General features: G+C 38.6%; 1 protein-coding gene and 1 long non-coding RNA gene across 13 annotated transcripts in view; one reads left to right on the forward strand and one right to left on the reverse strand.

The window, feature by feature from the left end:
* Nucleotides 1-14,932, forward strand: part of LOC122715815 (glutamate receptor ionotropic, kainate 2-like) — a 235,081-nt gene that overhangs the window by 175,562 nt on the left and 44,587 nt on the right. For all 12 annotated transcript variants that reach the window (XR_006346909.1, XM_043938291.1, XM_043938296.1 and 9 more), the window contains one exon: nucleotides 5,202-5,343. Coding sequence is in view for 11 of the 12 variants with exons in the window: in XM_043938291.1 (XP_043794226.1) it covers nucleotides 5,202-5,343 (142 nt within the window). In the remaining variant the exon portion in view is untranslated. The remainder of the gene's footprint in view (nucleotides 1-5,201; nucleotides 5,344-14,932) is intronic.
* LOC122715817 overlaps nucleotides 1-14,932 on the reverse strand; it is an 85,560-nt gene that overhangs the window by 8,019 nt on the left and 62,609 nt on the right. The window lies entirely within an intron of this gene.

Genomic DNA, 14,932 nt, shown 5'->3' on the forward strand with positions numbered 1-14,932 from the left:
TCGTTTGATCGATTTCTTGGATTTGTGAGAAGATGGACGAGACGTTCTGGGATGGGAGTCTTGGAAAGGATTGGAACGAATTAATGCGAGTTTCAGATAGAATGGTTTGTAGAACGAGTTCGAACGAGGTGACGTGTGTTGAGATATGCTGATGCAAATTTTGTGCAAATTCGGGATATTCGAAGAAGTTCGTGCCGAGTTGGAATTAGTGGAAGCGAGGTACGGTGGATTCATTTGGATTCATGTTAGATGGAATGACTTTGGAAGCTGGCAAAGTGGTGGTGGGAAATGAGCAATTATGAATTTGATTTGTACATTTTTTTTTTTTTTTTGTAAAGAACGTACGTCTTTTTCTTTCTTTTTTCTTTTTTCTTTTGTAGACATAAGTTCATCACGAAACAAAAATAGAGGGAAAGAGAAAAGATAACGTGGTTGCGTGAGAGAACAAAGGGTAGAGAGCAATGTGTGCAAGGGTTAATTAGCTAAAAGGAACAACAAAAGGGAATAAAGGGAGAAAAGATAACCGAATGAAGATAATTACTTAGACTGACCTTTCTTCTCTCGTCAAACGTAATTTTAATTATCCCAACGAATCAAAACTAATTTCCAACAATTTTCTAAAAGAAATCATCGTTTCGATCAAGGGTGGAAAAAAAATTCATTTTTCACATAATCATCTTTCTCCCCTAGAAACCTCTATTTTTACATCTATTATATCCAGAATCGTCGATTCCTCTATCCGGATTAAAAAAATTCTCTGAGAATTGCTTGTCGCCGACGATTCCGCGGTGGTATCTTTCGTTGGCAGCCTATCCTCTCAGAAGGGACGACTATCTCGAAAGCCATCCAGAGCCGTGACGAGCCGAGTAAAGTGGCAGAAGAAGGTAGAGCTACGTATCCGAAAAGAAAAAGAAGAAGAAGAGGAGAAGGAGGAAGAGGAAAGAGAAATAGATGGAAGGGAAGTGGAGACACTGTGAAAAGAAATAAGAGATGTTGCTCGGCTCCGCTATACTCCGTAGCAGGACCTAGTTCGAGCCTTTCCTTAAAGCTTTCGATGATAGTATTAAGTTAAAGGGAGAAAAGTGGAAGCTCTGAATCGAAGGACGACGAGAAGGGAAGAAGGGAGGGTGCAAGTGCATCGAAAACCTGTGTAAACTCCGCTTCTCCTCCCCCGTAAAATCGTATCGATCCCTTATCATTCTCGATGCAAACTTTATATCTAGCCGTGCGTTCTTCGGGTATCGCGTTGGAACAAGTTGGGCGCCCGCGATGTTGGATTACCTTCCTCCTCTTCCCCTCCTCGTAGAAGTTTGCAGTCTGGATAGAATCGATCGATCCATCGGGGGAGGGGGAGAGTCTAAGAATCCCGAGATTCGCTCGTTTCCCGAGAACGCGTCGTTTTACGACTCGCGTTGTAGAGCGAAACGATCCGTTGCGTGTTGTTCGAGGCTGTTTTCGGAGGTATTTGGCAGCTTCTCTTCGGAACTGGATTCTAGCGTTCCAAGGAAAATTCAAAAAAAAAAAAAAAAAAAAATTCAAAAAAAAAAAAAAAAAAAAAAAAAGAAAGGAAGGAAGTCAATAGTCAGACCGGCGCCAGGGTGACTCCGCGGAGAGACACAGGAGTGGCTGTGCGCGCACGGGGTTGGCGACAATTCCACCAGGATAGCGTGAAACCGCTGTTGAATAAGGAAAAGAGGACGACGTTGGACGACGACTCGATGCTTAAACGAGCGCAGCGTGCACAAAGTGGACGTGCATTTTTAAAGCGTAACACCGCGTCGTGACACCGGCTAATTGACGGCCCACGTACACGGTTCAAAGGGAATTTCTTAAGTTCTCTCTCTCTCTTTCTCTTTTTTTCTGTCTCTTTTTCTATAGTATTGCGTTTCGAGGTTGTGGGATATGGTGGACAAATCGAGAAGAATTTGCGTGATCGGTTTTAAGAAGTGATTGGAGAGATGATGCTTGGTTCGAATGAATTACATTTTTTCGTCCGTTTGGAGATTTTGGTTACTTGTGACCATAGATGAAATTCTAAAGAGAGATTTATTTACACGGTGATGGGGAAAATTTATTTCCATAAGTTACTTCAATAATAATAATTGCGAATAATTGTAATGGCAAACGAACGACGTTATTAAAGATTTAGAGTCGTGATTCGTCGAGATGAAGGAAGACGAGAATCATAAAACGAGAAATGATATTAAATATAGTAAAAATGTAATACAGTATGACAATCTCTTGATTCGAAATGTCAACGAATAATTCATGATACGCATCAAAATTAACAAACCGTAAATTTTATAATATTAATGAACTATACGAGTATTTATTATTAAACTTGAATTTTTGAAAATCCATTTTGAAATTACCCAGATTTATAGAATTATTGAAATATTCATATTGAATTGTTAACAAACAAAATTGCGCAAATACATATGGAAATTTATTTTATTCGTACAATTATTCAACTTGGAGAATATTACATTGAATCGATTCATAATTACGAGTATATATATACATATATATATTCAATGTCGAGCCTATATTTTATATACACGTTAGAATTTTAACGTGGAAGGAAACAATTCAGAAATATTTCCGACTCTTAGTCAAACGTCACGACAAAATACATTATCTCATCGGTTATGCGTTTGTTTCCTCTGACAATATTTTTACGGGGTTACAAAACGACGGAAAAAAACCTGCTTGAAAATTCTTTATTATCATTTCACATTTTTCCGAGGCTTTGGACATTTTTCCCAACAATGGAACTCGCGTAAACAATAATAACGAATTTTTATAAAGCTTTTGAAACTTCTATGGCCCTCGCGAGAGAAATCACATTATTGTAGAAACTACTATTGTACAAAATTGGAAACATTTGTACGAAACAATATTTCCGTCAGATTTATCACATATGAAACAATTGAAATTGAAAATTTCTGACAGCTATTGTTTCTAATCTTAATCGAGATTAGTGCGAGATTATTCAATTCTTGAAATATGAAACGTTCTAAAAATCATTAAATAACGATTAGATTCGTTATTCGAAAATAAAAGAAAGATGTCTTTTTTTCGAATTCGAATTATATCGAACGGTTTTTTATTTTTCATCGTTTAATTAACCATTATTATAATCATACATTATCGTAACATTGCCGATATCTCGTTTCGAAAAATGAAAAATACTCGACAACAGGAAACAAACGCAAATAAATAGACATAAGATGTATACAGGATACGTTCAGTTTTTATTACAGATTATTACATATCCATCTTCGTATTTAACGACCAACGAATAACTTCGCAAAAAGTTCAATCATCTCCTATTTTCCACATGATTGGAGAGTTTGCAAGTAATTGCACTGTATCGAATTACGATGAAAAACAGTATTTACGTTATTGCATAGATACTCTATCAAACAGGGAAAAAATGAAAAAAATGAAAATACATTTACTAGATATTTCGATGAATATTATATGCATACGAAATTTCGAATTTAATACACTTATTTTCTATACATTTATTTTACAGTCTCGTAACAACGCGAGCAAATAATTTCCAACGATTCTTCTTCTATAATTTTATAATTTATGCTTTTATAGTTAAAAAAAAAAAAAAAAAAAAAGAAAAAAAAAAGAAAAAATAATTGAGAACAGTATCATACAAATTTAAATCATTCTTTAAAAGAGATACCATAATATCGCCGTCGTTCTCCACCATATTTCTAAGAAATTTTGTAAGATGTGCAAGGGCACATACCAGCGGGTACAAAGAAACCTCTTCAACCTCTGATTTATCATTCTTATTCAAACTTCTTAATGGCCGTATTAATAGGTCACGAATCGCACAAAAGAGCAGTTTGGGCCGTAAAACGCTCTCGAATGCTACACTCTCGCAACCTAATAGATCTTGCTTACCACTTTACATTGCCCCACGAGGCCGCGATACACCCCTATAAATTCAGCCAATCGTGAACTATTCTCCGTCCTACAATTTCCACTCCATAAAAACCGCGCTTTTATATTCTCTCCTCTCTTCTTTCTTCTTCTTTTTTTATTTACTCGTGACTAACTAGCGACGAGATGATGATATCACCATCAGCTTTCTGAGAAATATATATAATCGTGGTGAACTTGTCACCAGTGCCACGAGAAAGTGAACACTTCTACTTTAAAACGAAACTTGAAACGTTGGATTTTATAATCTCGGATGGAATAATTTGAAATATTCTTTTCTTGAGATTACCCTCGGAATTCGAGTTTTCGGATTCGTCGTATAATACCTGTAATACCATCGCTATTGCCAACGTTTCGCGTTTTCATTGTCGTATGAAAGATTCGACGAAAAGTCGAATGGTGGTGGGCATCGCGGGGAGGGCTCTGGAACGGCGCATGAAAGAGACTTTCCCTCTGAATTATACAGCGGCCCATGAAAAATTCGCGCAATGAACGGCAGTCCAAGTTGCACAGGGCGCATAAGGAGATTCGCATTATCGTGCATATTGGATGAGCGGAGGCGAGCGGAAGGTCGGAAAGAGGATACTCGAGATATGAAATTTTGATCACAAGTGTACGTGGGGTCCGGAATCGGAAGTTATCCCGATCCCGCGGGCACGGGGCGGCCCGTTGCGAGCGAATGCGTGAAAACTTGGTTGACCAAGGGGTCGATTGCCCGATTAATCCCGATTTTCGTCTTTCCCCTGATAAAAATAGATTTCCTTCCGAATGCGATTCTCGTCGACGATCTTCGATGGCCATCGAAACATTGAAAAAGAAAAAGAAAAAAAAAAAAAGAAAGAAGAAGAAGAAGAAAAACATATATCTTTATCCCGATTTATGCAAACACAAAACGCGTCTCCCTCTATATACGTTCCACGGGAACGAGAATACAGTAGAATATTCTATCAACCCCCTCCTCCCTCGAAACGGCCATAATATCATCGTTTCCTCGGAAACATCATGTTTCGAAAATTACGTCGAGCGATCGTAATATGTTGAACTGCGTGGAAAAAGGGGGGGAAGAGGAAGACGAGTAAAAATATCTCTGGAAAGGAAAAGAGGGGCCCCGTTTCGAGCGGAAAACGCCCCGGTACGCTTAATAGCGGAAATCAACAACGTCTATCCGCCGAGACGCGGTGAAACGAATAAAATAGAATGTATCCACCGTTACGTAATCCTCCCCTTTCTGTTTTCAGGCCGCTGCTGAAGCAGATAAAGAACTCGGCCGAGTCGCACATTGTACTGGATTGCTCCACGGAGAGGATTTACGACGTGTTGAAGCAGGCGCAGCAAATAGGGATGATGAGCGACTATCACAGCTACCTCATCACCTCTCTGGTGAGTCCTTTAATTAAATGAGAATGCAATTAATGTCTGGCTCCTGTGTCACGTACGCTTTTCTCCCAACAACTGGAAAATCAACCGCTATTACCACCCACCACCGACCGACCACCCCCGAAATTGCAACTGTCACGCGGGTTACGCGTATAAACTAATTTTCGCGGGATCGCCTCGTCTCGCCATCGCTCGAATTTTCCTCGTGATTTTCGAGAGGAGGCGGCGGCGTTCGTGATTGGAATCGATAAACGAGGTAAACGGGAGTCGAGGAAGGTGGGCGTCGGAGGAAAGTTATAAGGGGAAAGGGATCGACGTTCTAACGCGTATCCAAGAGCGAAAGATTCGAGTCGACGATTCGATTTCGAATCGACTTCTGTGAAAATGTTCCACGCGAGTTTCACACCGTGCTGATTCCTGATCCCTTGTTTAATGGAACTTTGAGGGAGCCGCGTTCGATTTTCGTGTTTTCGTCGTGTTTTAGCGAGCTTCGCGATCATCCATTGGATCGCTGCAATGTGAAATTTCGTTCTCCCCGGTAAAAAAAAAAAAAAAATCTCGCCTAGCTTCCCCCTCGTTTGAAAATATGCACGTGCAAATTTTGCCAATTTTCCAATCGATTTCCGAAATGTTCGAAATGATTTAAAATTTTTCACCGATGAAGATATATTCGACGTGGAATTTTTTTTATTTATATTTCGTTCGAAAACCTCCGAAAAACCTGAAAAAGTCCGAGGTCATCCGTGGAACGAATACTACTTAAACACGTAGCACTTCCACATCGGAATAATTACTATTACCGTAGCACTACTGATGTCTCGTTTCCTGTCGGCGCTAATCCTCAAAAGATCTCTCTCTAATTTTCCTGAAAACCAACTATCAGAGGGATCGTTAGAGTAATCACAGACTTCTCGCTGCTACTTAACGCTCCTCCTCCCTTTCGTTTCACTTCCCCTTACACATTGGCCGAGAAAAAGAGAAACAAAACCAAGACGTAAGACACGGACTTAACAAACAAAAGAAATTGTCGAGGGAGCATTGGAGGCGAAACGCCTGCATTTTTCCACATTTTTAAGGTTCCAAAGAGAGAGAGAGAGAGGGAGAGAGGGAGAGAAACGGTCGTGTTGTAGGTGATCGCGTGTATGTTTACACGGAACACGATTCCCTCGTTCGATTTCCTCGATCACGTTCCTGCATTAATGCACGTGAGAGACCTTCTATCCTCTTTGCAGTTGCTCGAGAGAAAGGGAATATCCTGAAGGTTTCTCGGATAGTTTGCACGGATTTCTAGTTGACTCGGATTGTACGGAAGGGAAAATTGTACGCGAGGAGTGAAATGATCGGTACGTGTTGGCCAAGAAATGGCTGGAGGCAGCACCGATCGTCGCTCCTATATCGACGATATTCCTTCTTTCGAAACTTTTCTCGCTCCCAATGGCGCGTAACTGAGAGGCAACGGGGCGAGGGAATAAAATTTTCCAGAGATGGATGACGCGTCGAATCGACATACCGTGTCGCGAGATTCTACTACGTTTCACCAGTTTGCGAGATAGGAATCTTTCTATTTCCTTATTGCCGATCAAAGTTTCTCTCGAGGTTTTCCTCCCTTTTGAAAATCATCCTCGCTCCTTTGTTTCGTCGTCTCTCGAATATTTATGAATATCATCGTTTCGATGATACTCTCGAGGTAGGCAGGATAACTAGAGATAAGTTAATGAGAAAAGCGCGACTGATTTGTAAATTTTTTTTGAATCACTTATATTCTTATTGGATCTATTAGAATCGAAAAAAAGCGCTATCTACTATTTTTCAAACGATGCAACACACGTACATAAGTTAATGATATTAAAAACTTCTTCTTCTAAATAAAATAACGCATTGTGTCAAATTGAGAAAAGCGAGAGAACATTTTACAGAGATCCCTTCGACAAAAAGATACTGTTAGCCGGGTACTGAATCACTTCATCTTTCGTAATTACCGGTGAAAAGTGCGGTTGCTCGACCGAGCCCTGTCTTTAAATCGAGAGGAGAAGACGAGGAAACACGAGTGTAAAAGTGCGATCAACGATTGATGGTAGAACATAAAGAAAGTGATCAATTCTTCCGAAACGATATCATCATACGCGATCTCACGTACTTAATAGTTTCTATCTCGTTTTAAACCGGCATTCATCGTCGCGTTATCATCATTTGATTACATCCTATCATTCCTTAATTGTCCAGTATCGAGTTGACTGATATTAAACGCAGCGGAATCGAAAAGGAAACGCTTAATTGGATAAGAGACACGTTCGAATTCGATCATCCGAACCACCTCTTCTGTGTATCCCTTCTCCTTTCCCCTTCACTTTCGCGCGATGTAATAATGCTCCATTCACATCGATCAGAATCCAACTCGAAACTTTCGCTACTTGTTCGATGCGATGTCAAAGATCAAACGGGATTTCCAATAATGGACGTATATATTTTATATGTACTGAAAAACTTACAAGCAATTGTCCATCCACCACAAACGACAAAATTCGTACATAGAACGTGAATACGCAAGAGGAATACCTGGAAAATACCTTTTCTCTTTTTCACAATTTTTTGTACATTTTTTGAAACATCGAACGTTCTCGAGTCGCGTCTCGTTTCTCGCGACAAGATAAAACTCGTGAAAAATTATCGGCAGTGTGGACGCGGCATAAGAATAAATCGTGGTTAGTTTCAGCAGCTATTTCCTTTTCCTGCGTCGTTCTAGAAATATTTAGTAGAGCTTGAAATAACAGGTTGCGGGTCGAAAAACAGGCGGCGCAGATTGTTCGCCTTGTGGCTTATAATTATAAATTACTCGTAATACAGGGGGCAATTTGTGGCTCTCCTCGTCCCCCGACGGTCGGGATCGCAATTATTCGGTGGATGCCTTTAGAAAATGATTCACGCCGCGATCAGAAATGAGGGATAAAAGAGTCGGCGGCGGGAGAAGAGTCCCCGCCAAGTCCACGCTACGCCACCGTCCGAGGAATTATTTCTCCCTATGCGGTTAGTTTCTCAAGGGTCGCTCGTCGTAATTGGAAAATTCGTTCGCTCAAGGGTATTTCTTATTCGTGCCGCGCGCATTTATCAGCCTCGCTCCATAAATAACTCGCGTTACGCTAAATGAAGACGGATATCTTGTTTATCCGGCCTGCGTGCCAAATGATTTCGACGCATCCGATTCGAAGGCCATCGATCGAGAGATCGGATTGGATCTTCTCTTCTGGAGGGAAGAACCGCAGGGACGAAACGTTCTGTTGGGAAACTGTTGGAGTTATATACGACAATACGGATGTATAAGGATAATAATATTAGTCGGGTTTCGTCGACTGTGTGTAGAGAGCAGCACTTTGGCCAAGAATATATATGGATATTGTTTTATCTCAGGCTTCTTTCAATTCTTGAAATTTTTGTTTGTTTGTTTGTTTGTTTGTTTGTTTGTTTCGCGTTAATTTTATAGAACAATTTAATTATTTTCATCCATTCGGTATTATTTGTTATAAATAATTGTACGTTTTAATTGATAAGTAGATCAGGCTAGAGAAATTATTTACAATTTATCTTGACGTTTTTAACGCTTCAAAAATATCGCTTTCGCTTACCTTTATCCAATTCCCCGTGAAAAACGCTTAGCCAAGGGAGAAGAGATTTTCTGGGCTTTCGTCGTAGTCGAGGGTGAGAGCCGTTCCGAAGTAATTAGCAATTTATCGTTGTCCACGGTTAGTCGGGCTTCTTCGAGGTATCGCTGACCCAGTTGAATAATCGCCGATGTATATAAGTCGTCTCGCTGAGTTATAAGAATTGGCAAATTATGTTTATCCGTGCCTGCCGCTGATTTTATGGTTTTAATTGCAATTAATATCGCATGAATATTCCCCTCGTTTAATTATTCTCGTCACCGGTCATTTTCAGAACCGGTAATTGCAGATGACATCGAACTCGAAAACAAGCAAATGGTAATATAATTATTTTACACTCGAAAAGTTGTTTTCAATAAATACTTTTTTCTAAGTTTTCCCCTTCTTCTTCAATTTTTCTAAAAGTTGTAATGCAAAATTTTCAATTTTTATCGATCTTCTATTCTATTTTCATCCAGAGGGTGGGGATTGACATTTTAAATAGATAAGATAATTAACAATGTAATTAAAAGTTGCGAGAGTATAATCGATTCGATACGTTTGATACGACGCTTTAAAGATCGTGCAAACGTTATATAGAAAATTTTATCGATAACTTATAATATCAGAGGTTGTTAATTATTCGCATTCATTAAAACGTGCAAACTAGAAACTTGTTAAACATTGAATGCCCTATCGAACTTCCTCTGCGGCTTATCAATAAATTACTATAACGCTGTCAGAACTTAGTAAACATTAATGCATACCAACTATGTAGTGGTTAAATCATTAACTGTTGATAATCAATTACTTTAAGAACGAATCACAATAACATTAAAATTCCTGAAACGTAAACGTTTCGTTAAAAATAAACACGCTATGAATTTCCATTTATCTTAAATCATAACTTTAACGCTAAAATCTTAATCTTACTTATAATTTTTTCCCCCATCGAGAAATTAAAATTTTTTTTTCTAATATTCCCCGCATCTTTCACCTGTTTACCTGATAATTATATCCTCGACACGCGTTCGAAAGAACAACTTCTAAAAAAAAAAAAAAAGAAATCAGATACGAACATGGTCACGCCAGTCACCAACCAAGGATAAAAAGTAAATAGCCTGTGTAACCTCCCCGACGATTTATCTTGAGCCTAGCGTCCAGCAGATTTCAATTTAGATCCATTAAAATGTAAATTAGAGACCGTATTTGTTCAGACAGGTCGAGGCCTGTGCGTTCTTTCCATGCCTCTAACCCTCCGGGGGTGATTCGCGTTCACCGAACAAGGGACGATGATTTGTCACGGCTTTCGAGGGAGCAACCCTTTTTTGGCCAACGATTTTTTTCTTACGCCGTTTTGCTCGTTAACCGACCACGCAGTAATAAACGTACCCGTAATCGCATAATTTGTCGCGAGAGTAGGAGGAGAAACGAGTCGATCTTGTTCCATCGATAACTCGAGCCTCTATGCGTTCGACAAGCGATACCGGTGATAACGATCGAGTAGTTAGACAGTAGTTTAACGCGGTTCTGACGTCTGTGAACTCGTTATTTAGAAATATATATATTTAGGAATATCGCGATTTACGATGTCATTCTTCGCCGTGCTCGATTTTGAAAAAAAATTAATCAGAAACAGGGAGAAGATTTGGTGGCCAATTTCATCGCAATTTTAATTGGTCGCATGGAATATTTGTTCCATGGTCCCTGGGGTCGTGGAAAAATAGCGTCGCGTTGTCCATTGTCGACTGAGCGGATTAATCGTTGTGCACGCGTGTTTTATAGACACGATGGATAAATAGAAGAGAAATAATTGCCACGCGATCGAGTAGATTTAGGGTTAAAAATTTTAAAGCCTTTGATACACTGTCTATTGAATATCGAGTGGTAATAGTAATCTTAAAAGTTAGATATTAATATTTTCCGATCAAGAGAAAAATAAGGGACGCAAGACACGTTCCGGTATTAAAAAATTTAATCGAAGTTTGATACGGAACGATTTTCGTTCTCGATATTTCCATCGAACGCTATTAAAATTGGATCCCATTTATAAACAACGAGATTGTCAAACACAAGTTCACATCGTCGAATAAATTTCTCTTTTCTCGTTGCGTTGATAATATCGTGTAACATAGATCAAAGGGGAATGAAAATCGAACGGTAATTCGTGATTCGTTAAATCGTTTAACTCGAGCCGGATAATACTCGTGGGGGAGGAAGTTAATTCCCACCAGTGCGTCGCGTATTTTTCCTTCAAAAGAACCGTCACGAAAGAAAGATCAGTTCAAAGTGGTGTTCGGTATTAATTTAAAAGTTATAAAAAGAATCACGAAACGGGCGTATTATTCCAGCTCGCGGGGAGGGCAGCAAAGAAATTAATTATGACGAATATCAGGAATACGCTCGAATGGCCGAATAAAATGTTGCCTATGGAGGAACGTCTCCGGAACCTATTTCATCCCATTTATATCCTTTAACTGGTCTTTTAACGTGGATCTTCATCCATCAACCTGATCTCCTTCGGAGGAAACGAATGAACGTTTCAAGTGACAGCAGTCGTTACCTAACGATAAACAGAATTAATGAAATTCTAATTATTGGGTAGGTAGATCGACGAAGTCTATTAAGGATAGTATTCAATTTCAATAGGGTGATCGAGTTATATATTCTTCGAACGATAAATTTATGGGGAGAGGAGGGGGGATAGGAATTGTTATATATCATCGAAGATTCTCATTTACTTGGAATAAATTTCTGTATTAATCTCGATTCCAATGATTAATTGGAACCGAGAGTATTATTTTTTTTTGTCGACGTTGATTGAACGTAAAACGAAATAAAGTTGAACGAAAGAACGCGAGGGAGGGAAAAACGCGATTTTCGATAGGTTGTTTTTCAATTAGAGGATACTTCGTTTTCGCCAGAAATTTGCCTCTTCATTAGTAACTCGTTCAGCTTCTATTTTCTCTCTAATCAACCATGTTCCGGGATCATCGGGTCGAGTGTTCGATGTAAAATGCTTGAAAATAAATAAATAAATAAATAAATAAAAAATGAATTTAATTGCCCTTTATTATACCAGGGGATCTTTATTATCACAGCGGCCACTCCAATAAAAATCCACCGAGGCAAATTTACGCGGCCGTTAATTCAAACGGAAAATTCATGACAGAGAACAACTTCCGACTCGTTCGCCATTTACGGAATTTATTAAAGCAATTTTTTATTTTCCAACTCGACACCCCGTTGTTCTTCTCGCACGAGAATATAACGAGTTACTGCCTCGTCGTTGATTTTTCGTATATCTACTTTACATCAGAAATATTAATTCGTTTATCGAATCTATCTTCCTTGTATCGAGATTAGGACATCAGGTCTCAAAAAAAAAAAAAAAAAAAGAAAAAATTTCAAAAGCCAAAGATAAAAAGGTTGAAAGATACAAATACGAATCTTTAAAAAAAAAAAAAAAAAGAACAAAATTAAAAATTCAACCAAGATAGGCCAAAAATATTAAGTAAATTTATATACTCGTACGAGTATATATACAATACAACCATCGAAACGTTCTTTTTTTTTTTTTTTTTTTTTTCACGTCAACGACATCACGTCGCGTCGCGAGAACACGGCGTTTCGCATTCAAACCGTGTACGCGGCATTTTTATCTAACCCGTGAGGATGTCTCGCGGCAAGACAAGCGGGAATTACGTATGTGATACGCGTGGGTCGGTGTAAATCAAGGGGAACGATAGCTATCGATCGTCGACGTTCGCTCGACAGTCGCATCCTTGGTATCCTTTTCATACACGGCTCGCGTGAAAACTCTACCCATGGAACACGCCCCTTTCTTCGTTTGTCACGGTTTCGGTGCTATTTAGTCACGCCAAATGACGGTTCCCTGTCTGTGAATCGGGCCTTGAACGACGCGGATTGAAAAGCAATTCGAATCCCGCCCCAGGAAATATCATTTTTTTTTTACAACTCGTTTAGTTAGAGTCAGGTGCAGCTATATTTACGAGACGTTGAATTTGCATACTCGTGTTGCATTACATTATTGCGTTCGAGATACCAGGATACCAGCAGTGGAGAAATTAAACTAAACAATTCTCTTACTTCTGTTCGATTATATACGATAACGTATATATGCGTGTATCTGCTTCGAAAGGAGAAAAGTATATAAAAGTAAAATATACGCGTGAAATAATTATTTGAATTTTTCCACCATCGAACGAAGCGGATCTCATCTCATGTTTTCGTTAAATCGAATGATCGATGTTCCACTACTTTGATCTACTGAAATTGCAATTTCATATCGCTGACATTTCGCTGCAATTTGCGCGCGTCCTCTGCCGATTACGGGGAACAATTATGCGAAATTCAGTTCATTATACGTCGATCAGGGAATAATAAAATGATTATAATCGAACAATGAATGGATACTTGCCGGTGGAGGCGTAGATTAATTATTGTTTTTCGAGAGATCGTTACTTTCTTATCATAGAGAGGAATTTATTTTTGTTTAACGAAAGATATATAAATTCATCGTTTCTTCTTTATTCTGTTAACACGCCGATCGGATATTTCTCTCGGCTATTTCTCTATATAATTCGTAACGAGTAACGAGGCTTTGGAAAGCACGATGAGCAAAGGTGGTTAAACGGTGAAACGATGCTGCACCACGTGTAATGGATTAATAATCGAAACCCTTGGCGTAAATAAGTTTCGTGCAATGAGCTGTAATCGCGCTTTGATGACGGGTCCATTGAACACGATACAGTATTATATACCAATATATATTATCGATAAAGTCATGGTGATTCTGTTACATCCGAGGTCTAATCATCGCGATGACAATGAGAAGGAGAAGAGAGCAGCACGTTGCCACGAATAAATTAATTACATTTCGATTAATTCAGCTTGAAAGCGTTCTCTTTCACTGTTACGAATTAATTTATTAGGTAATTACGATTAGTTTGTATGTTCCATGAAAAATATCTTATTAAATATCATCCGAAACGAATATCGCGAAACGAGATATCAAAATATATGAAATTTTTAAATTAAATCGTGCCAATAATTATTTTTCAATGCTGCGATAAAAACGTAAATAAATAAAGCTTTTAAACCAGCGGACGATACGCCAATTCGACTAAAACGTTGAATATTACTTCGATCATACAAAGAATCATAAACTGTGTTACGAAAATTGATTTTATGAATATATATTACATCATGTTATATTATGAATGGCGAACGATTTGCATCGAAACAATAGACTCGTTTATTTTGAAGAGAAATTAATACAAAGAAAAATAATATATAACACCGATCAAATAATTCAATTAATCGATAAATACGTAGTAATAATTAAACAATCGAATCATAATTTGTACCTCCATATATTGTTCGTTTATAACGATTAAAATTAAACAAGAAAACGGACAGCGATTCTATTCTTCGAGATAAGATTCTCCGGTTTCCAATTTTATCGATAACAACTTATTAAGCGTATATCTTAAAGAAAAAAAAAAAAAATTAATTTCATTAATCGATAATGGAAACCGATTTGCACCATGTAATCGAGTGTTTGAAATTGAGAAAAAAATGGAACAAGAGGGAAAAGGGGATGATACGAATTAAATAACTGGACGGTAATAAGGGGTCAAGAATTGATGGGTTGGCGTTACGTTTCTCTAAGCGTTCGTAATAAGAAGCTTAATAATGGGAACCGGTACTGTAACGACGATAACAATCATCATAACCGTAACAGGCATAATAACCGTAATGACCAGCAGGATGCGATAATACATCGGCGTCGCAGGATTCGGTGGGTCAGGATGAAATTTGTAGCTTCGAAATGCGAGACCGTGTCTGCGCTTCTATCCTGCCATAATTCCGCATTCAGAATCGGTGGACTTCGTGGACCGATGTTAATTCACTCGAGCTTCGACTCGCTCTCT

The sequence above is a fragment of the Apis laboriosa genome, unplaced genomic scaffold (assembly GCF_014066325.1).
Source record: "Apis laboriosa isolate Shangri-la unplaced genomic scaffold, ASM1406632v1 scaffold40_cov151, whole genome shotgun sequence".
In the NCBI taxonomy this organism is placed as follows: Eukaryota; Metazoa; Arthropoda; class Insecta; order Hymenoptera; family Apidae; genus Apis; species Apis laboriosa.